Genomic DNA, 23,151 nt, shown 5'->3' with positions numbered 1-23,151 from the left:
AAAAGGAAAACCCAAACACTTTGTGATGGCCTTCCCTTGTTTCCTGGTGCTTTTAGAAACTCGGCTGCAGAGTGTCCTGGCTCTCCACAAAGAGAGCCTCTTTTAAGGAACATGGAGAAGAAAAATTCACCTTGCCTCAGGGGCCAGCCCCAGGCCCAAACAAGCACAACTGGCCCCTTCTCCCTGCTGGCAATCAGCCTGGCTCTGCCCCTAGTTCCTGCTACCTCAAATGATTTCCCACTTCACTAAAGCAATAGCCTCAGCTTCCAAGGATGCTTAAAGGGACCCCAAATACCAGCCCCCTTCACAATGTCCACTAACAGACAATTAACAGTCCAAAAGAGCACCTTCTGCTTGGCATCTGCAGTCAAAGCTCAGGCTTGACTGAGGGCAGGCTTCAAACAGGGACCAAGCAGCTTCTCATTAAAAGCTAATAAAATCCTTCAGGCAATTCCTGCCGGGGCTGGGAAAGGGAACTGCTGCCGCCTAGCAGGGCAGCTCCATGTCCAGAGCTTGGAGATCAGGCTGCTGCTCCTGAAGCACAGCATTGCTCAAGAGGAGTACTGGGGAAAGACACAGACAGATACAACCCTCAAACAGGCTGCCATCCATGCAGAGAGCGTGAGGAAGGGCTCTGGGGAGCAGGTGAGCCGACAGGCTTCCTCAGGCCCCCAGCTTCACAACATAAAGCATTAGCTTGAGCTGATCAGCAAGCAGCACGATCCCAGCTCTCCATACCCCTAACCAGGGCTCCACAGTGCCCTACGCTGTGATGAGTCCAGCTACACAACTGCACACACAGCAGTGCCGCACCAGAGAAGAGACAGCCGCTGAACCACCATGACCCAACATAAGGCGAGCACTGATGGAAGCAGCACTTGAAACACTAGGGGCAAATGCTTTCAGCCACTAGAGAAGTGTTATCGTTTCCAAAGACCAGTCGTGGCCAGACACTCCATTTTAGATCCCTGGCATCGTTAAAAAATCCCATCAGCTCAACTCATCCACAGTGGGGACACACTGCTGGGTCAAATCCCAACACATCTGGCCTTTGACAGCACCTTCTGCACCAGCTCTGCTCAGATGAGGAAGGCTCAGGGGTCTTACCTTAGAGGTAGCACCCCGTGGTAGGGGGCTGCAGAAACACAAGGCTGAGTCCTCCCCTCCCTCCAGTGTCTACAATGGGGCACCAGCCCCCCCCCCCCCCCCCCCCCGAGCTAGGGACAGGATCAGGGACCTCACAGCCCCAGGCCTCACAACCTGCTGCTCCAAGCTGAAAGAACACGCAGACACCAGCACTCAGTTAAGTTGTAGGAATTTATTTTAAATAACCTACAGTTGATTAAAAGGGAATTCATGATAAAAATAGAAGATACTTGTTGAGGAAAGGCTGCAGGAAATGGTCTTCGCACACACACTACGCTAACAATGCCTCTAAAACTAATGATTATAGCAAAAAAAGGTTTCACATTAAAATTCTGCTTTTTAATTTTTTAAAATTTTTTTACACAATTACAAAAGAAAAAAATAAAAGCCCTAAAATCTTGATTTTTTTTTTTCCTTTTTGGACCAATGCTCATTTCCCTCGAAATTTATTGACCTGTGAAACTTCTTTTTACACAATAAAATCTTTCAAGTAAAAGAGGGGAGTGGGGCTTAGAAAAAAAGGGGGGGGGGGGAAGGTAAAACAGTCTGACAAACCTAAAAAGTAGATATTCTTGAAGTACACAGAGCATGCTCAGAACAAAGGGTGATGGGAACGTCATTTGTTGCCATTTTCACTTGTCTGCATATTCCACATTCATCTCCTCACCACACGACCCCCCTCCCCCCACCCGCTCCCCAAATCTACACGATCTTTAAGATCAAGAAGAAAAAACTGTTTAAATATTTTAAAATAATTAAAAGAAATAAAAATTCACATTTAAAAAAGGAACACTCAAGTCAGGAGGCCGATTTCCCATCACGCTTTGCTTTGAACAGATGCAGCGGATATTTGTAATTCATGTTCCGATGCCACGACTGTTCCAAGTGACAAAGAAAAAAAGATTTGGGTATTTCCATGACAATAGTGACGGCTGTAACAGGTGCGTTGGGTTTCTTAAATTTTGTTGGCTTGTTAAATTCTGAAATGGGGTGGGAGGGGGAAGGGAAGGGCAGGGGTTAAGGAGTCCATTTTCTATTAAAATATAGAAGTTATTGCAAAACCCTAACTGTAAAAACGCACCAATATAATTGGATTTTGTATACAGTAGCTAAAGATTCCCACGCTTTCAGTGTGATGGTGAATTTGCCTGGCGGAAGGTTGACAAATCCCCCATCCACTTGCCCTGCTTCAAGAGAAAAAAAAACCACACAAACCAGACAGCTAGAATTTGGATCTCTGAAACATTTTTAAATAAGTTGTCCATAGGACAACTGGCTCAGCTCCTTTAGCATATTTCCAGGTTACTCTTTCTCCAAGATGTTGGCTGTTTTATCTGATGCTCACTTGCCCCTTTCCTCCCCCTTCCCCAACATCCAAGGACAAGTAAGGCTCACAGTTTATCAATCTCCCTAAAAACCAGGCTACTCCCCCTTTTTTCCCCATAAAATTCAGCTCATTAAAAACAGGTTAAAATTCATAGTCTTCCTCTGCCATGTCAATAGCCCAGGCAAATTTCTCTCGTTGGGTTTTGTTATAAATCTTCTCTATAGGGATTCCCCACTTCTTACACCTGCAGAAGAGATGACACTGGTTGAGTCAACATCGCACAGGTGTCCAACCCCTCGCTGTCCCACTCTCCCTCAGCACCTTCCCAGCTCTGCTCATGCTCCACTAGGAGATGCTACCCAGCTGCACAGGACCAGCTTCACTGTTAGACCCCTGCAGATTTACTCTGACCCATCACCTCCCAGAGCGATGCTAGTTTTGGCTGACACATGACACTTCCCTCAGAGGGTCATTCAAAACTACTGTAAACTGTTTGCAAATATAAGAGATGGCCACAGAGAGACTGACACCTCTGACAGCAGAGGGGCACTGCTCTCAGCCACAGCCCTTGTCTGTTAACTGAGGAACAAGACATAGGTGAAGGAGTGGTTCTCTCCAGCACACCCTGGGCAGACACTTACCAAGCAACAGAGATCCTGGGATCCAGATAGTTGAGTTTGGAGGTGCTCAAGGCAATCTGCTTGTTCTCCTCCCTATCTGTAGCCTGAACCTCCAGCTTCATCAGCTGCTCCTCAATCCTCTGCACAGCTTTCTTCTTGCTCTCCACTGTCCTGGGGGGGGGTGGAAGGGGGGGGGAACAAAATGTTTACTCCCTGATGCCTTGCTGAGGCTGAGACTACTGCACTGTGGGAACCCAGAGGGGCCCTGCTCAAGGTAAGCAATGTGACCAGCCGCAGAAGGCAGCTGTGTCAACATGTATGGTGACACAAACCACGCAGCACATGCAATTAAAAACCGACATAGTCAAAGGCAGAGCAGAGCTCCTAAGCTGGAGTTTTGTTTTAAGGGGTTGGAAGCAAAAGTCTCCACTGAAGCACTGACACTACACACACTTTAAAAACAGCCCATCTGTTCCTCTTTAACAGTCATGCTGCATTTCCATCTTCAGAATTCCCTTAACTCAGCACCCCTATGCCTATTCTGCAGAGCACACAGAGTCTGGGTACAATGCCTGCAGCCTTGGGCTTCCAATAGAGCAGAGCAGGACTCAGAAAAGTGCTTTTGCATTTTCTAATTCCCAGCTTCCTAGCTCCCCCAAAAGATGGGGATGTTGCATACTTGATCCATTACTCTGCTTGGTCCTGGATAGCAGGGTGGTTACTATGCCACTGGCTGGTGCTCAGCTCAGAGGGCTGAAAGACACAGCAGAGACTGATGCTAGTGACCACATCAGGAGCTGCAGTGTCGGGTCACCCTATGCTCCTCAGCTTGAAGGTCACTTCTTCACACGTAGGGCTAAGAGGAGACCAGAGAGCCTGAAGAAGTCTTCCCAGCTCTCTTAGATCACAGGCTAGGGAAGCAGAACACAGTGCTGAAGGACCACTGGAGCTGACAGTACTGGGAGCACTGCACAGCCTAGTAACACCAGCCTTACTTTTTAGATTTCTCATCCCTCCGGACCTTGGCATCAGCTTTGGCGCTTTTCAGTTCTCTCCTGGCATCAGCTAACTGCTCCTTCTTGGCATCGATCTAGGAGAGGCAAAACCAGAGGGCAGCACTGTGAAGAAGCTGCAGACAACTGTGGCAGTCATCCCTGTGCAGCATGATCCAGGGACTGAGTCTGTGACCGTGATCAGAACTAGCAGGACTCAGAACCACTTCTGCAGAACAACGAGGCCACTGGCCTTTCAACGTGCTGTGGGGTCTAATGTGGGGAACATTCCCTCAAAGAAACAGGGCCCCAGACAGTTCCAAAGACAAAGTGGCAGCTGGGGGAAAGCCACTGGGAGCCTTCTCAAAGAGCTACACCCAAGCAGGGGAACTGGCACGGCCTGGTACTGGCCAACAGCCTGTACAGCCTGCTTGTCTGTCTCCACTGTCTCCCACCAGTACCAGCTCCCTGACAGTACCACAGAGGGATGATCCTTGTTCCCTCAGCAGGCACCAGTTCTTGCCCCAAATCTTACACATGGAAAGCTGATAAAGGTTCAGGCAGCTCTCTTCTGGAAGCTTAGGATTCAGGGGGATTTAGCATTCTGCAGCTCCTTCAACTATTCCCCTTAAACTTCCCCCAAGCTCTAAGATCTAGGGTGGAGGCAGCCATGTTAGGTGTTACAGAAGCAGGGGTCACTGCAGTGCCAAACCAAAAGTCCTTATTGTGAAGGTTATTCTAAAGCCAGACCAGGAACAGACCTAGCCCTTTTGGACCTCATGGCCTTCACCAGAAACAATCTGCAAAGGAAGAGGTCAAGTCAGAGGGGCATAATGTACCACGTACACAGCCTGCAATGACAGTGGCCTGGGATTCTTGTAACAGGAGTGGATGCCCATTCCAGTTCCTTTATGGGGACACAAGCCAGAGCTACAGACTGTGGCTCTGCAGTTTTAACAGCAGCAGAACATGCTGCCTGGTCATCTGTCAAATGAAGGGCAGCTAAAAAGGGTCTGGTCTTGGTCTCTATGAATAAAAGACGACTCAGACTGAAAGGCGGCACTTTCAGTTCAATACTAGGCTTCCAGAGTCCTCTTCTCCAAGCAGGCCCATCTCTGATGCAGCACTAAACAACTCCTGACAAGGAAAAGCTGGCTCCCTTTCCACTTTACCGCAAGTGAAAGGAAATGTGACTCCCTGGATGCAGAACTCTGAGCCCTGCCCCAACCAAAAAGCTGGGGTGGGGGTACCTTGGTCTGCAGATTCATCATGGACTTCTCAAAGGTCTTCGGTGGAGCCCTCTGGTGGTTACACAAAATGGCAACCGCTCTGTTGGCACGGTTATAAGAAAGGATCTTCGCTGCGACATTGTCATCCGCTGTGAATTGCAAAGAGAAGGTGAACAAGTGCTGTCCTCTAGGGCTGAACAGCCCCAGCCAGCGTCCCATTGACTCTTGCCTGCTCCCAATCACTGGAGAAATGACTTTCCCTTCGATGGGCCAATCTCAGTGCTACACTCTTAATCACAGCACTAAGACCCTGACTACTTCCACCCCGGACCCTAACTCCTTGTGGGCTGCTTCCTTTGACAGCAACAAAGGCACCATTTGCCACTCATTAGGAGAGGAAAAGCACATCCATGCTCAGCGCAGGGGACAGTAGGATCACACAACTCAAGACACTGTTGAGCTTCACAGCCCCTCCACAAACAGGAGGGGATGCGCCTGCTTTGTAAAGCTGATCAAAGTGCAAGTTACCAGCACTCAACTCAGGGGTTGTGAATGAGCAGCTAAGAAACATGGGACTATATCTGCCTTGCCTGCTGCCTATAGCATTTTAAAATTAACAGGAAACAAATGACAGATTTGATAAAGATCAAGTATGTCCTAGCATGCACACTTTGGTGTGCTCACCAGTCAACTCTGCACTGCCCCAGTGCTGGGCTGCTCAACTACCTCCAAAAGATTATCTTGCAGCAGACTTTTGATCGGACCTCAGCTGTTTGACATTTACACTGGGAGAACAGCAAATAGGAAACGTCATAGAGATCAAATACTTGACACTAAGCCAAAGAAGCTAGGACTATACTGCAGAATGAGATCCATTTCCCCAGATCCACCACAGCTGAAGAGACAGGACTTACGGTTAGTGAGCTCCTTGAGCTGCTGCTGTAACGTGATGGAGGCATTGTAAGTACGGAATACCTTGGCTGTCAGTCCCTCCATAAGGTCTTGAAGATGTTTATTTAAGATACTGGTCTAAGGAAGCAGAAAGGGAATGACAGTTAGCACCAGAATCAACCACACCATTTTTAAAGTTTCTGGACACGTTGCTGATGAAGACATGCAGCTCACAGCTAGAGCCTGGCTAGCATACTCAAACGTGACAGCCAATGGCCACATCTTCGCTGAAACCACAGGAAAAGCGAACAAAGAAACAAAAAGGGTTAGACAGAGATCAAACATCATGAACGACCAAATAAGTTTTTTTTTCTAGTGTGGTGCTTTTGCTTCCCAATAGGTGGAAACGGGCCTGTCTCACCCCCATGGAAGGTGCCTGAACCACCGCAGTGCTCCCACAGAGCCAAATGTGCAGTTAGGGATGGCATCTGAAAAACTGTCACCTCACACAATCATATTTGGACTCTGAAAAGAAACTTCCTCAAGTTAGAGCCAGCCAGGTTCCCCAGGACCAAGGCCCATCACTTCATGAGCCTGCAGGCACAGTGAACAACGTGTACACCAGCTGGAAGGAGGCTCACTGCCTCTAGGCCACTCAGGCCAGCTCTGGGGAAAAAAAAAAAAAAAAGCCATAGAGACCGTTTCTGAAGCAGGGCAGCAACTATTGCCTGGTTCAGAGCGAGTGTGTCCACAGTGCTCTACCACACCATCCATCACCATTATGTGCTTACATTGAGGCGATCAAAGAGGTCATCCTCTGGCTGCTTGTTCTCCATGAACAGCTGAAGATTCTTAAACACCTGCAAGAAAAGAAAACCCACATCTAAGGCACACAGACTGGACAGTGCTGGGAAGCAGTAACACCTAAGGAAGTCTCCCTTTCAAGATGCCAGTTTAAACCTGTTTTCAGGCAACAGTGAGGAATAAGCTGGATGCTGCTTCCCAATAGGAGTCTTGGGCATTTAATGCCCTTATCCTCATCCTCTAGGTAAAATTGCAAGAGATCTGCTTCTGCTCTGGCTTAGCTGCCTAACAGAGAAAAAAAATCCCAAAGCTAGCACTTTCCCCTTACTCTCCAGCATTACTCCAAAGAGACCCGAGCCATTGCCCATGGAGTGAAGCAATCAAAAGCCAGCACCTTCTCACCGCTGTTTCATACAATTCCACCACAAGCAAGTATCATTGGGGTAGAGGGAATAATCAAAGCCCCTTGATTATACAGCGATCACAAATCCCACCTCTGTTTTCTCCAAATCCCCCATTCTCAGCTTCTCATCAACACACATTCTTCTTCTATAGAGACACCTAATATACAAAAATTCCTAGCTCCACAACAATCAATTCCCCATTGTAAGTACTGAAGAAGAGACACAGAGACCAATGCTAATAAATGTAAACAGAAAAACATTTTTTTTCCCCTTTAAAAAAAAACAGGACAACAAGAACTCCAGCACACGCTCATTTCTACAGTGGCCATAGTTTTTCTTTCATTTATTTTTTTCCCCAGAAGGTCAACATTTACTGCTGCTTGTTATTACAACTACTGCAGTATTATACATGCAGTATTTAACACTGCGCTAAACGCAGAGCTGCGGACCAGATGCAAAGCGTGGTTACACCCACAAAAACAAAGTCTTTCTGGATAGAATTTTCCAGTTGATGCTGAGGAATGGGCTTTCCATTACAGCAGATGTGAAACCGGCAGAGGACAAAAATAAAGGAAATAATGTTGCCTATGAAAGAAGTCTTGGTTTGCAGATACCCATGTTTTATTCATTCCGTGTGCTCTGGAGTATCCAGAATCAGGACCTACCTCAGCAAGGGCACAGCTCCAACATGAACAAAAACGCCATGATGAAAAGTTAGCATCATGCAAGCCCAAATCTCCTAACTGCTACTCTAACAACAGTGTCATCCAGCACTGTAATTCAAAGGCTTTTATGCTATTATTTGTCATCTGTGCCTAGAAGTCTACCACCTATAGGTGACAAAACCAACGCTGTGGATCAGAACAAGACCCAAGAAACTCATTTAGCATAGCTGTTACAATTACGGTATGCCAGCTCTTAGCACAGAGACCACAGGGAAGAGCAGTAAAACGGTTAACCATCACGTTGCTGGGTTATGTCATACCAAAAACAGCCCAAGACACTGCCAGTAAAAGCAGAAGAACATTAGCTGACTTACTTTCTGGCTAGGTATCTGACCAATGACAAAGCATCCAGTTATTGCCACTAGGACTGGATCCACCACTTTTTTTGCAATGCAGTCTGTGGATATGTTTGTGGAGATGACTTACCCTCTTCTCAACGGGGACTTTGTTGTAGTATCGGATGGAGTCTTTACCGAGGAAGTCGAACTCAACCACGTATTCCTGGCCATCCAGTTCAGGATGCAGCTTGATATGTTCTACTCTGAGAGAGCAGCATCCCACGGTGTCAGCTGTCTCTCCTTCTTCTTTTTCATTACCAGCTCTCAGAGCAAGCTACATTTAGGCCAAGAAAAGAGAGGTAAGCATTTCAAACCATGCTGGTAAAGTACGGATGGTGGAAACTTCTAGACAGTGGCCTATAATCAAGGTGTCCCCTCTGCCCCATTTCGTTTTGAGTTCAGCATCACATTAACTCATCAGCAATTCCTGCGTATGACTCTACAAAGGGCATCCAGAGATGTTAAAAAAAGCATCTTTGAAAAGGAGAGGTATGAAAGGCTAGTTACTGAGGAAAGCATGAAAATAGTTCAAGACAAAGAAATGCAATGGAATGTGCATGTCCAAGGCCATGGAAAAGAAAAAGGGAGAAAACGCACCTGAGTGGCTAAAATTGACATTTAAAAAATTCTGGTGTCAATAAAACCTCTTTAAGTTCTCTTTAAACATGCTTTAAATAACCCTACACTAAAGCCAAAAGCCTTCTACCAATCTACCCAAACCCCTTAAACAAAAAATATTTGAGGTTAGGTTTAGATGTTTTACTGACTTTCTCTTGTTAAGTAGCTCAAGCTTTAAGATAGGTCTGACTGATTAATGAAAATCCATTTAAAAAAAATATTTGATTCTTTTTAAATCAAGCCAATTTCCACGTGAATTCAACCTGATACAAAAACGTTCATCAATGGCTCATCTTATAAAATCCTCTCTCTTCATCACATGCTAAAGAAATACACTTTAAATAGCATATGATGCTTTCTCTGGCTTACATAAATAATCTAAAGACTGCAACAGGCTGCATTATAAAAAAAAGTGTTTTAACAGTACTGGCTAAACCAATCTGTAATAGTTGAAGAAAATCTGAAGTGTTCATACGAAATCCAATTATTCAAATCAAATTTCCCCAATTTAAATCCAACCATCTTGAACAGAAACTGTTAATTCGGTTGGTCAAGAAGCCATACAGCAGCAGGGCAACAGTTCTCTGGGAACCAGTTTGAATAGCTTAAACTCATCAATACAACTACAGTCTTTATGCTCGTAACTATGAAACTCATGACTGTGACCTCAAACTAAGAGGTGACAAAATAACAGAAATTCCCAGCAGGAAAACTGAAACACCTGGAGACAAAAGGCCCACACAAAGTTCCCAGTAACCCAACTAGGAGATTTTAGAAACAAGCCACGAATTTTGCCTGAGCAAAAACAATGCTGCCTGAAATAGCCATGTTCAGTACAATAGTTTATTGCTTTGAATTTCCAGATAATGAGAAGGAAAGGGAGATGGGAGCCTGCCCACCAGGAAGTCTCAGGATACCTTAGTAACTGGGCTCAATTCAGACACTCAGCAGTCCTGAGCACGCCCAGCAGAACAGGAAAGGAAAGGGAGTGTGCTGGGGAATGAGCCTTACTTTATCAATGAAGTACAGCGCCACAGCCCTCTGCCGTACTTTCATCTCTTTGGATTTCCAGTCTTCTCGATATTGATTCCGAATTCTATCTACGCACTTCTTCAACCTCCGAGCTGTCTCATACTTCTGCCAGTCCTTCTCACCCTGCAGAGAAAGTTGGAATAGAGTTAGCATCAGAAAACAGGCAGAGGAGCAGTGAATGCTCTCACTGTACAGAAGTGCTAAGATTTCACTGCTAAAAAAAGATGGAAAAGACATTTTATGCATTCCATGCTCCTCAACATATAAACGGTTTTCCTCTGCTTTATGCAGATGATGCTAGTTTTCAACTCTGTAATTAGACAACCATAAGATTTAAAAGCAACATCAACAGTTCATTATTACTACTACATATTCAAGCCATGGCAAAAAGAAGCCATGAATTCCCCAAGGACAAAGATCCTCCACACTTGTAGGGCATATTTCTTGTTTCCAATCCAGGAAAAATCTCTTAAATTATTTCATAAGAACTTAAATTTTACGCCCAAAACTGAAGTCTATTTATCTTTCAAAGGGTTCATCATTTCTTTCATGGGACTGATCGTTGACCATTTACTTGCTCCCATAGCAGGATTTGTTTCCCTCATTCATGAACCCCTCCTCAGTCTTCTCAGTCAGTAACCTGGCTAATGTTTTTAACTTCACGATAACTAATCAGCAGCCCACGGTTAGAACTTGAGTACGTTATCAGGGCCAAAAGGAGTTAAAAGATCCATCAGAACAAGTCTGTTTTTGGATAAAATGCTTCCTTTTAGGTTTACAGACAGCAATGGACTCCTACTATGAATGACACAGTAATGCTTTTAAATAGATATATTTGTAACAGATTTCAGCTACTCTCCTGTGCATCAATTGCATTCGCTCATTTTTTTCAAGAAGGAACAGAAGCACAGAGACTTTCCTATGATTTTCAGTTAACAGCGGAGGATGAAAGAGCAGGACAGCTTTACTCCTAGAAGGAAATGCGGATGTTAGCTACAACAGTGATAAGGAGACACAACCGGTAAGAAATCTTTTAGCTAGATCTTTACCTTAATTCTTGAGCTGGGGTTCAACATGATGTATTTGATAGAACCCTGGATGTTCTCAGTCCATGAAACCAGCCAGGTGACCTTGTTATCATGTCGGACCTCCTTCCATTTGTGTCCTGGTGGAGGAGCAGGGATCTTGGAATCCCTGTGTAGTTAGAAAACAGGGGAAAAAAGACAAAAACCAAAAAAACCCTGTGAGAGACTTCCACAGTATCAGAACAGAGAGAAGTAATGAACACCAAGACACGGTAAGAACAGGGAAGAAAACTGAGGCAAAGTAACTACATTATTTGCACAGGCAGTGTCACTGACTCAAACTGAACAGTCAAAGATCAGAAGTGTAACTGCTTTTAATATGTCTGCTAAACAATTAAACTGTACACGTGAACACATGGGCTAAGACTAGTTTTGATTTGTGGATGCTTCAACAGCTACACTTATCAGGAGAGGACTGGGGAGAAGTCCACCAAACTTTGGCCTTGGACATCGAGGAAGATTAAGTAGGACAATCCATCTAGAAGGAAATTCATTTTTGGCAATGCTAACAGGAAAGATTGAATTTCAACAGATGCAGGCAGTAGGAATGAGGAGGAAAATACACTGAAAAAGCACTACATAAAGCCCACAGTAGTCCTGTTTCTGCAATCCACATATGTCTAAGATAGGCAACACATTTATTTCTAAAAGATTTGATATCAAGCTATATAGGATTAAAAAAACCCACCACCACCAACAAAACAGCTAACTAGAAAGCAAAAAAAGGTGCAAAGCACCCAAAGCTCACTTGCTGCAATTAATGATGATGTCTTCTGGCATGATGCGTCTCTTCAACATGCCCATTTTGGGATGGTTCCCACGACCTCGAAAGAGACCTGGGGGTTCAATCTTGAAGTTGGCAATCCTTTCCTTGTGGTTGTCCATCACACAGTAACCATACTCCTTCAATAGCCGTTCATTCTCCTCTTTGATTTTCTGGGAAAACCCAAAAGCAAAAATGATAAGGTTGCCCAACACCACTACATATCTCTACATGCTAAGACTTAGGAAACGTTGGATGTTTGCATTACGTTATCATTGAACACCCAACTCAAAACCAGGTCTCCATCATGCCAAATGCTGTACCCAACACACAGGAAAGAGCAGACTGTCCAGAAAAGCATTCATAAAAAGCATGCAGCAAAAGAAATAGGAAACAGGGAAAAGATATGTAAAAGACTCAAGTCTTAACTCGAGTTAAGGGGAACTGACCAAGGCAGTTGAAGACAGCTATGCTTTTGGAGCAGAGTTCACTTCATTCACTTCTATCCACATGTAACAGTTACAAGGGCAATCTAAGTACAGCAGCCCCACCACAGTACTTCTGCTTTATAGTCTATATTCAGCCCCAGAGTAAGCCCTTGAAGTCCACTGGACTTTACATTTTGTTATTTAAAAAAAAAAAAAAAAAACCACAAACAAAACCAAACCCCAAACCACACCCCCCCCCCACTTCTGTGTTTGAACTCAGAAAGCAGGCAGAGGATTGGCTCTAGTCTGCTGCTCAAAGCCTGTCAAGTCCTCGTCAGCGAATGGTTTCATAAATTGAAAGCGGTCTCATAACTATAAAAGGGCTGAGATTTCACTTAATACTTAAATACTCGTGCTTAAACTCTAATAATAAGAAAGAAAAAGGCTGTGAAAAATAAAATTATTGCAGCCCAAGTTAAACCATCAAGGATCTGGCCCACAAACAGCACTGATGCACCAGCTAAAAGAACTAACAGAAAAAGGCACTTCTGTTCTGCTGGAACACAGTTCACGATGTGAACTGGGGAAGGCTCACGCGTGTTTAACAAATGGAAACACTAAGACGACACAAGCTTTCTACTCTGGTGAGATCCCTCTGCCCGCAAAGACATGTTTCCAGGCTGCTAGAGGCCTCACTCCAAGGAGAATTATAGCAGTATTGCAAAAGACCGAGAACATGGGGCAAACTTCTAGCTTTCTTCGGAGTGACTCTCCGAACACTCATCCAAAAGTTATCTACTCTCCCCATAAGCCACTGCAAACAGGAAAAACTCCATTTTTAGTGACAAAACTGCATTAAATGGAGACCTGATGTCCATTATCCCATATATTTTATTTGTTAATGTCTTCACTGCATCCCTTCTATCATCCCTGATCTTGCCCTCTAAGGAGCTGCCAAAATGAAAATCTATCATGCAGCTTAACTGAGTAGCTATTGCTCATTATTGTGATGCAGTCATTACATGAGTAAATATGCTTCCATATACATATAACCTCCAATTCTCTTTATTTGCTTAAGCAGGATAGGAGCCTTAGAGCTATCAATATAATTTCAAGTCAGGGAGAAGACTCAGCTGTAAACACAGTGCTTTGTCCCACCTGAACCATGCAAAGATTCCAACAATTAACACAAAAGTAGTAGTTAGCAAGTTAGTAAAAGATGACTTACAAATGGCAAGGCAAGCAGAAGAGTGATTACAGAAAGATGTTTACAAGCCAGCTAAGCATTTTAAGAAGTCTCCTAGAATTCCCTAGTACAGGTACCTGTTTCTCCTCCTTGGACATCTGTTTCCTAGCTTCTGTCTGAGCTTTGAAATACTGGCTCATGTGGGTGAAGTCACACTTGCTGAGGTTGGTGATAGTGCTCTTCTCTTCAGAGGTCATTTCCTTGCAAAAAAAAAAAAAAGGAAAAAAAAGAAAAAAAAGAAAAAGTAGTGCTTTAAGTTTTCATACATGCATAAAAGAGCAGCACATCTTGCCCCAGACAGTTTAAACAGGAACAACGGATAGCCCCCATATTCTTACACACGCTGACTCTAGCCGAGGTCCAAGAGAAAAGGACAGGAAGTACAGCACACGGGACACTAGTCTTCCAGCAGTCTGAGCTCTGTGACCACCGTGCAGTGCCACACCTCTCAAAGTGCTCTCCCACTGAACACTGGCCGAGATTGTTGAGGTATAGCGAAGAAATCTGGAAAGCCATCTCAGAAAATTGCGACCACTGCTTTAAAGGTTTTATATCACGGCGTGTTAAGTCATGTGAGGTGAAGTTCTGGCTCTGCAGGTCTTTGGAAGGGGAGTCTCTCTAATATAAAGGTGGCTCTTCAACAAGGAATGTAGGAATCAGACCAGCTATACCCAAGGCTATGACAGGCAATATTGGTTCGGGAAAAGTCTGATCGTTGTTAGTTTAAAAGGGTATTTATGATACGGCATTTCCTGGTGAAGCTTCAGGATAAAATGGAAATTTCACAGCTAAGCTCTGAGGCAGCCGCTTTTAGTTGCCACAAGTTAACCTTACTGTGTGTGGAACGGCAGTCCCTTTTCACTGCCTAGCACTGAGAAGACACTAGTCACGTCTGCAGTCAGTCATTCCAGCCCAGGACTACACGCATACCTTTCTCCAGTCTTTGAAAAAGTTTTTCCTGAAGATCTCCTTTGTAGTGTATTCATGATCAAGCATTTTTGCAAAGAACGTGGCTACTTCTTCTGCTTTGGTGCTCAGCTTCATGACTTTACCTACAAATAAAGGTTTTATTTTTAAAACATAGGGTAAACTTAGGAATTGAAGCTTGAAAGAAACAATAGTAACTACCCTAAAAAACACTGTACTTTTACCACAGAAAAGTTTTTTACAAAGATGTTATATGGGATGGCAAATTTGACGTGCAAAGGAAATACAGGACCACAGTTGCTTGACTTTCATCATAAACATTTTGAAAAAAAGTTTCCTCTAGAATCTAAACCCCTAGAAAAAGTAATACCAGTCCAACGTGAGATAGGTCAGAGAGAGGCAGGGCAGGAAAGCGAAAAAGGCCTCCTGCAGGAAGCCCTATGCTGAGACTTCCCAGTGATGTCTATGCACCTGGGGAGAAACTCCTGCTTCAAGTAGAAGAGACAAATAATTTTATTATATTTCATATTCCGGCACTCAGACATATGAAATACCATCCCCATATCCTTCTTCTACCCACAGACAGAAACAGCTCTGGAACATCCCTTCTAGCCTTTAGCTATTTCTGGCCAGGAAGAGCCCTCACTATACATATACCATGAAAAGGCTGAAAGCGATGCCAAACGTTTAGTTCCCCTTCACTGCAGGGAACTGTGTCAGAATTCTGCTAATCGTCTGAAGCCTTCATCATGGGAACGCACCTCTGTGTCTCCAAATCGTGCTTGAAAGCTAGTTGTATTTAAGTAAGACTGAGCTCTCAACGAACAAAGAAGGTCACATTTCAGCTTATCTGCAAGACTGCTGTACAAAGTGAAAGTGCTGCAAGGAAAAAGATTTTTGAAGACAAGGGAAAAGCTGCTGCTGCTGCAACACTGAAGCTGTGGATTCGACATCTAACATTCATATTAAGCATGTCTTTTCAGTCCAGATCTCATTCCCAATGACACATCAGGTGCTCAGTGATCTCCGCGAAGGATTTTGCATGCACCTCACATCTACAGCCAGTTGCGAGGAATATTTAGACTCCCAACAGGCTGGCAGAGAGTCAACACTTGGGGATTTTTTTTTTTTTTAAACCATCTATTTTACTGCACAAAAAGTCAATGGAAGAAGTGCTGGAGTTGATTCCAAGCTATTGGAAAAAACTACAGTACTTTTGATTTACTACGTGTTTAAAAAAAGCTACATGATCTCCAAAATCATGGCACAGGCATTATCTATAAAGCTTTTAAATCTATAAAGCCTTGTAAAGCAGAACTTCGCAAAAGGTCCCAAAGATCTGAAAAAAACCCACGCTACAAGTTAAACCAACAGTAACCCTGCCAATTTTTAAACTCCAACCTAAAATACAGCATTTGTTTGCTTATAACAGGAAGTTCGGGAAGGAAGAGACAGCAAGGGAAACACTTTTTCCAGGCTGCAAGTCTATCCTGAAAGACCCTATCAGTTAGTAACACGTTACAGGGCTAAACTGACTAAAGTTGCTTCCAATTGCTGAACAGTAGTACAGGCTCAACAATCATTTTTATCTAATTGCTTTACAGTAGATCTCATTGGACTTGATTTCCTCTTTTTCCAAAGGTTTGAAAAGGCTCTCAGTGATAAGGCTGTATCTTCTAAAAAAAAGAGATGAGAATTTTTCCAGAGCACTGAACGTTTGTTATCTGACTTAAAAGCTGAAAACCACAAAGCAACCAAGGGATATATTAGCAGAAGAGACCACATTGCCATGACTCGAAGGCAACCGCCATCACATATGTTCTTAACTTGCCCTATCTACAAAAAGCGTGCAAGTTCAAGCCACTCTTATCCTAAGAGTAGTAGCTTGTTTAACCACAGTCACTTAAACATATATCCAAGCCTTAATTGATGGCTTTGGCATTTCAAGCTCCTTTCCGAGTCTGGTGCTGTAAGCTCTAACAATAGCTCAGGCAGTCATTATGTTAGATAGGAACAGGCATTCTTACTGCGATGCAATCACGAGGCAAGGGATGGATTCCTCCAGTGAGAGCTGGCAGCTGGCAGGCTGGCCCCAGCGTGATTATTGGACTCTACAAATCATCCTAGGATAATCTTGAAATTAGACAATGCCTTGTGAGCACAGACAGCAGCTCTCAGCAGCTGCTGGGTAAATCAGACATCTGATTTTTAGCCTAGTTTCTCAAGGCAGACTTACGTGATTGCTTTGTTCATCAGAATCCGCCCCCCCCCCCCCCCCCCCCGACACCCCGCCACAATTTTTGAGCCTATTGGTTGATTTCTATCACAGCGGAGACAGAGGTTGCAAAAACCCTGCACTTCCTCAGGACTTTATGAAACAGATGGCTAGATAGGAGAGAAGCTTATTACTGCCTGCACTGAGGGGATAGCTATAGCATAAACTCACCCCTCCCCTTGACACTGAGACACATCTCTCATACGTTCTTGAATAGACGAAAATTTTCCACCAACTTTGTATCATGCTTTAATCTAACATCAAGAAAGACGTCTGTAGGAAACCAGACAACCTGATCACAGAGCTACTTGTTTAGAGACAACCTTTAATAAGATATTGTATGTTTACCTCACTACATTATCACTGAAAAAGAATCCCACCTATTTCTCAGTATTTAAAAACATGCCATGCCCCATGAAAATGGTGTGTTGCTTCCGGAATAGTTCCATGCACAGATGCCCCCTTCATCAAAAAATTATGTTTTCATCCACTCAAATGCCTCTCACTTAATTCAATCCCGGGTTAATTTGATCCTTCATTTAACAAGATCACAGGGCTAAAAGGAAAGACACGGGTCATCAAGTCCAGTCTCCAGCAGGCATCACATCATATAATCCCTTCCACATTAGCCTCTAACAACCAGTCAGCCCAGCATATTCCAATCCCATGCCAATTAGTTCTGTCACATGCAATGGCTGGCAGGTGGGACCACGAGTTACACATAAGGGCTGTGTCCTTGACGACAGGTTGACTCCATGTAATCCTACAAGATTCTAAGCACCTGTATTAAAATTCGATTGTCTTTTATCCCAGTCATGCCAACCAAGTAATCACGAACTTCTTCACAGATGACAGAAGGTTACAATTCATGAGACTGAAGGAAGAAGATTGAAGGATTAGCTACAATTATGGACTATACCAGTTATACACTGCCACTCTCAGGTATAAGACACACTCACAGCTAAGCAAGCTGAGCGATTTATCACTATAATAGAGAGAGAACAAGTTAATTTCCATATCAATCAACACAGCTCAGCAGGCTTTCCCCTTACTTCTATAGATCCTTCTTTTTCTTAGCTGTTAAAGAACTTCTTTTAAGCCAACCACTAACATAAAACCACCTCTTCATCCCTCCAGGCCCCAGAAGAATGCCACAACACCCTAAAAAAAAATATTTATTTCTGGTCCTAGCCACTGGAAACCCAGATTAACTCACCATCATAGTAAAACTTGACATTTTCAGGCAGTGGTTCATATGGAGGGGCAAATACAGGACCTTTGTGCTCTAGGAACTTCCACTTAATGCCTTCAGGGTAGCGTTCCTCTTCCCACCTTCAAGAGACAGCAGTATGAATCAATACAATTTTAGCTCCCAGTCATCATTTCATTATTATATCGGTATAAGAATATGTTACATAAAACCAGGAAACAACCATTATTTTGTCATGCACAGAACAAGTACAAATACTCAACACATGGTGTCATCATCTTTTCGAAAAGCACAGCAACACCTATGAACAAAACACCTCGGGTTGCAGGTATCTGATGACACCCCAGTTGTCATCTTCCATCAGTTGCTCCTCTCAGACAAATGCAAAAACACATAGCTGAAGAAAGGTGAGAACTTAGAAAAATCTTGTAAAGCAGCTAGGATCATACCTAACCAGAGTCAGCTGTGATCTAACACCAGTCAGGTCCAGGAGGCCTGCTCAGCAGAGCTAACCAATTCTAGTAAATTATGCAGCTGCTTTCAGATCTGGACAGGTATCCCATTAAAAGCAGAAATAATAAAGAAACAGATGTTCATTTACAGCCTAAATGAGAACCCACCTGTTTAGAAGAGAAATACTAAAAGCTGCTCTGTCATTTTAAGTTCATTCTCATTCTTTAAACAATAAAAACATACTTGGAGGAAAGCAGACTAGCAAAGGAAAAAAGCATACTTGCCTTAAAGCTCCTCTGTAAGAACATTTTGCAAATCACGTATTAAGTATCACAACATGGCAAGGTAGGACCCACCAATCCCATATTCCAACTGCACAAATTCACAGCATCATCATCCGCAGAGAAAAGGGGTCCCTGAAGGCCAATTTCCTCCCCCAATTCCCAGTACCCTGTCCCCACATCACAGACACTCCTTCCCTGCTGCTACACTTTCTTGATTACTAGAACATTACTGCTACACACTGCTGGCACAGGATTCCCTGCTGAGATAGGCTACTTCACTGTAGTGTTAAATCAACTGGAAGATCATCAATCTGTCACGCTACTCAATCTCTAAACTGCCCAGACAACTCTGCTGAGCAGCCACGACAAAGAAAAAGCTTAAGCTTCCTTATGCCAATTCTTTTTCTCCCAGCGTCAGCCCTACGAGCAGTTTCATCCTAGGTGCAACAGCAGCTGAGAAAAGACATACGCATGTACTGGATACATCTCAGTGTGACGCATAAATAAATGTCGATTACTTCATTCCTAATTAGATAACAGGGTCACTGTACAGAAGATAAGCATTATACAGAGAAAAGAGCTTCTCCTAGGGGGAGAAGTACTCAAAATGCTTCATGAATTCTTGACATAGAGGCACCACTGAAGGGCAGCAGTCATATGGGACGTAGCTACAGCTAGAAAGTCATCATCTTTGACCAAAACACTACACCTGACCTTTTCTTATGAGAAGCGTAGCAGTATCTTTAAAGGAAAAGTGCAAAACTCCACATGTCAATACAAAGAACTTGCATGTTTGATATCAGCCCTTGGCTGGGAGGAATGCTTGAGTGAACCACGTTGAGATAAAAACCTGTAATATTGACATTTGAAGCCTAGATCCCAAATATTTACACTTGTAATGATTATTTTCTAAATTAATTGGAAGATAAAAATATAAATATTTTGTAAAACAGAAGTCTAGGTTCTTCTACTCCGAAGCTCCTTACAGTGGGAGGAAAAAAAAAAAAAAAAAAGGAGACAGGGAAAAAAACCCACCGACCCTCCTCAAACACTCACCTCATCCCGGCCAGAAAAAAGTTCTCTCTAACACAGAATATTTTTATTTCAGTAAAACAAAAGGAGAGGATCATTTGTAGTAACTACTGCTTTAGATTTGTCATTTCTGCTTTTCCAGTTTTTTCCTTTTTTTTTTTTTTTTTTAAATTTACCATCGTGCTATTCACTTGATAGGAAATTCCATTCCTCTATCTGTTCTATTCTCTTAATGAGAAAGCACATAAAAGGAGGACTAGAAAGGTAATTGTTTAAACAGATAGGTAAAGCATGTTGCGTCCATCAGAACGGCTACAAGTAAATGTCAGACCCTGTGGTAGTTTCTAAAGCCATGTTCAGCAGCCCAGAAATATCAAAGTTCATCACAAAAAGATCACAGATCACTCCCAATACCATCTCCTGCGTTCCTGATCAGTGGTACAGGATTCTTGATTAAATCCCATACCAAACCTGTCCTAAAGAATGCCAGGGTGGCTCAAGAATGGTAGAGTTGGTGATGGTTTTTTGTGTGGAATGAAAATACAGAAGCTTCTTAAGAGAGACCAGAATACCCCTCAGGTGCATGTTATTTCAAGGAAACAAACTTCTTACAGCACAGGGTAGAAGTGCTCATAAGGTATACTTCTGGATCACATATTCTTCTCACACTGACTGGGTGTAAAAATGACCTCTAAAAAGAGCTCCACATCGTGATGAACAAAGCCAGTGCCTCAGGAACGTCTGGCATCAAGCATTCCCATACGTGGGAATTAACGTGCTTAAGACAACAAGCACTTGACGAAGGAGAGGAAAAAAAAAAAAATCAGACCTTCAGAAAATCGACTCAGATGGAACATTAAATGTCCTGAAGAGATGCAACTGAAGTGCTACATGTTGATGAAACCCTGTCCAGCAAAGATGTTACACAAAGCTGCAGATGGACAACAGGAACATCAGCAGAAGGATGCAGTTACCTACTACCAAATTTTGCAAAACATGCTTTCAAAGACAGTTTTTCTGAACAGTCAGCACAAATTGCAGAGCTTAGCAAGCTACCTGGGATTGTGCTTCCAAGACAGGTGAGGGCAGAATCGTGTGGCTTGCCAGTAAAGGTTTGCTGTTGAAGGATATGGACCACAATAAAAAGGAACTGTGATAACAGTACAGTAGTAACTTTGAGACAGAACTAGCAAGGGCTGCTGATACAAAGCCAAAAAGAAGATAGACTGTTAGGCTTACAAGGATCTTCTGTAGCTTCCTACCTCTTAATGTCCCAGCACTTTTTAATGTCAAAGTATATAAAATATGTTGTTAAAGGGATCAAGAAGTGAATTGTTTATAAAAAAAAAAATCAGGATATTTGTAAGGAGAAGCCTGAAAATTAGATTCATAAGAAAGTACATAAGCATAAAAATAGAGAAGTGCCAATGCTCTATGTGAGAAAGCTGTGGCAATCAAAGGGAAATATTTAAAGACTATGAACGCTACAGAGGATTTTGCTTTTGTTTTTCTTGTTTTTTTTGTTTTTTTTAAGATGATTCAGTAAAACCAATAAGGGGGTAAAAGACTGAACCTGAAAGGATCTGGAAGACTGCAAAGTCCTTTCCTAACACTATGGATTTATTAAAAACAGCTATATGACCTGAGGGAAGAAAACACCATCCCCAAAAGGTCATAAAAGTACACTACAGGAGATTAGAGGAGTGCGAAAAACGTGTTTCCATTTGAAGCCCTGCTACGTTAAACTGAGGGGAGTATTAAGGTCCAAACTTCAAAATATACACATCTCCTCAAACCTAGGGGTAACACTAGTTTGCATTACTGAGAATAGTTAAAAAAAAAAAAAAAAAAAAAGGAAAATCCAACAAGTTTGTTATAGAGAGCACAACTAGTGCAGCACACGCCTGTCTCCTGCATGAAATACAAAGTTTCAAATTACAACTCAAGCTTAACTAGTCAACAGCTTAACCAACTTTCATTCTTGTGCCCGGGGCACGAGCAGTTTGGTGAGGCACGCAGATGCCACCCAACTTGAACACAAAAGGTGGTCACTTACTTTACTAGAAGAATCTAGTTTTAAAAAACATACCAGTTGAGACATGAGCTGCATTTGTACATTCCTGCTGATACCCTAACCCACAAGTGTTCATATTGCTTTAAGGAATGTCAGCAAGGGGCAAGTTCTGAGTACAGGAATGCCAGATCTGATCATTACAGGTAGCCTCCATGTTCTAGTGATGGTAAGGAACTCCTTACTTCTTGTCTTAGTTACATCAAAAAAGCTATTTCACTTTTACTTCAGAGAATGAATATATTGAATGAGATACTTAAAGCTTACCAGAAAGTAAGCCAATTCTTCAGGATTTGTGAATCCTTATGCATCAACAGAAGAGAAAGCTAAATATGTTTCCTTAATCAGTCAGGATGGGAAACAACAGAGGGAAAGTCCAGGTACAGGGAATAGTCTATAGCATTGATATATAGTTACCATTTCCATTTTTGTTCTTCTTCTTTTTTCGGCTTCTTTTTCTTGTCCCCTTCAGGGACTTTCTTATCTTTACTCTTAGCTTTCTTGGCTTTGCTGTCCTGCAAAATGAGGAAGAACTGTTAGACAAAGCTACTCCTCCCTCTACCCTCAACCTAAGATGCTTTAAAACTAAAAAGATCTCTCTTGGGATGTATTAGTTTGACCATGAACAACTGAATTACTATAGCCTAACTACATAAATGCACTCTTAGATCATCCTATTAAGTCAAAGTCCTCTGATGGTTTCACTAGAAAGTTTTAAGCCAAATTCTTATGCTAAGGACACACACAGTCAGCCAGTTACCCTGGCTCACCTGAAAAGCGGTGAGTCTAGGCCACAACAACATGACTGCTCAGTTATAGAAATGCCCTCCTTGGCCTGCAATAGCAGACCTACTATGGCAAACACCACAGAGCACACTTACAACATTGCGAGGGTGCTTCCGGAAACGTACTGCTTACTGTATGCTTATCATAGAGACGCTTTTATTGAACTCTAGGGAATTAACCATGCTGCCAGGAGCTGCTTGCAGCATGTGCTTCACAAGAATATCTTCACTAGCAGATGTGGAATCTAGTTCATTAGTCCGAAATTACAGCTTAACTCCTGTTTGCCAAGTCCCTTTCCAAAGAAATTCCCACTCTAGGCTCCATGTAAAAGCTTTAAGCCACTTTCTAGCATCTAATCTATGTTTCAAGTCTTCTGTCTCTGAACTGTGCTACACCATCTGTGCAATTACCAGATGTTGCTAGTAAGGCTCTTCTGCCCTCTGAGGGTTCCTTAGCAGAAGGATT

The 23,151-nt window shown here is 43.0% G+C and overlaps 1 protein-coding gene across 2 annotated transcripts in view; it reads right to left on the bottom strand.

Moving 5' to 3' along the window:
- Positions 1-1,298: 1,298 nt before the first annotated feature.
- The window catches only part of TOP1 (DNA topoisomerase I), a 69,873-nt gene continuing 48,020 nt past the window's right edge, over positions 1,299-23,151 (bottom strand). For both annotated transcript variants that reach the window (XM_068911992.1, XM_068911993.1), the window contains 14 exons: positions 22,318-22,415; positions 18,067-18,182; positions 14,579-14,700; positions 13,726-13,848; positions 11,960-12,147; positions 11,176-11,320; positions 10,106-10,249; positions 8,565-8,750; positions 6,997-7,065; positions 6,229-6,343; positions 5,336-5,463; positions 4,089-4,183; positions 3,115-3,264; positions 1,299-2,717 (listed from right to left, as the gene is read on the bottom strand). In XM_068911992.1, coding sequence (XP_068768093.1) covers positions 2,615-2,717; positions 3,115-3,264; positions 4,089-4,183; positions 5,336-5,463; positions 6,229-6,343; positions 6,997-7,065; positions 8,565-8,750; positions 10,106-10,249; positions 11,176-11,320; positions 11,960-12,147; positions 13,726-13,848; positions 14,579-14,700; positions 18,067-18,182; positions 22,318-22,415 — 1,782 coding nt within the window. In that variant the 3' untranslated portion in view covers positions 1,299-2,614. The remainder of the gene's footprint in view (positions 2,718-3,114; positions 3,265-4,088; positions 4,184-5,335; positions 5,464-6,228; positions 6,344-6,996; positions 7,066-8,564; positions 8,751-10,105; positions 10,250-11,175; positions 11,321-11,959; positions 12,148-13,725; positions 13,849-14,578; positions 14,701-18,066; positions 18,183-22,317; positions 22,416-23,151) is intronic.

The sequence above is a fragment of the Struthio camelus genome, chromosome 18, assembly GCF_040807025.1.
Source record: "Struthio camelus isolate bStrCam1 chromosome 18, bStrCam1.hap1, whole genome shotgun sequence".
Taxonomy (NCBI): Eukaryota; Metazoa; Chordata; class Aves; order Struthioniformes; family Struthionidae; genus Struthio; species Struthio camelus.
Note: the sequence above shows the minus strand (reverse complement) of the source record. Positions and strands in the feature narration are given on the sequence as shown.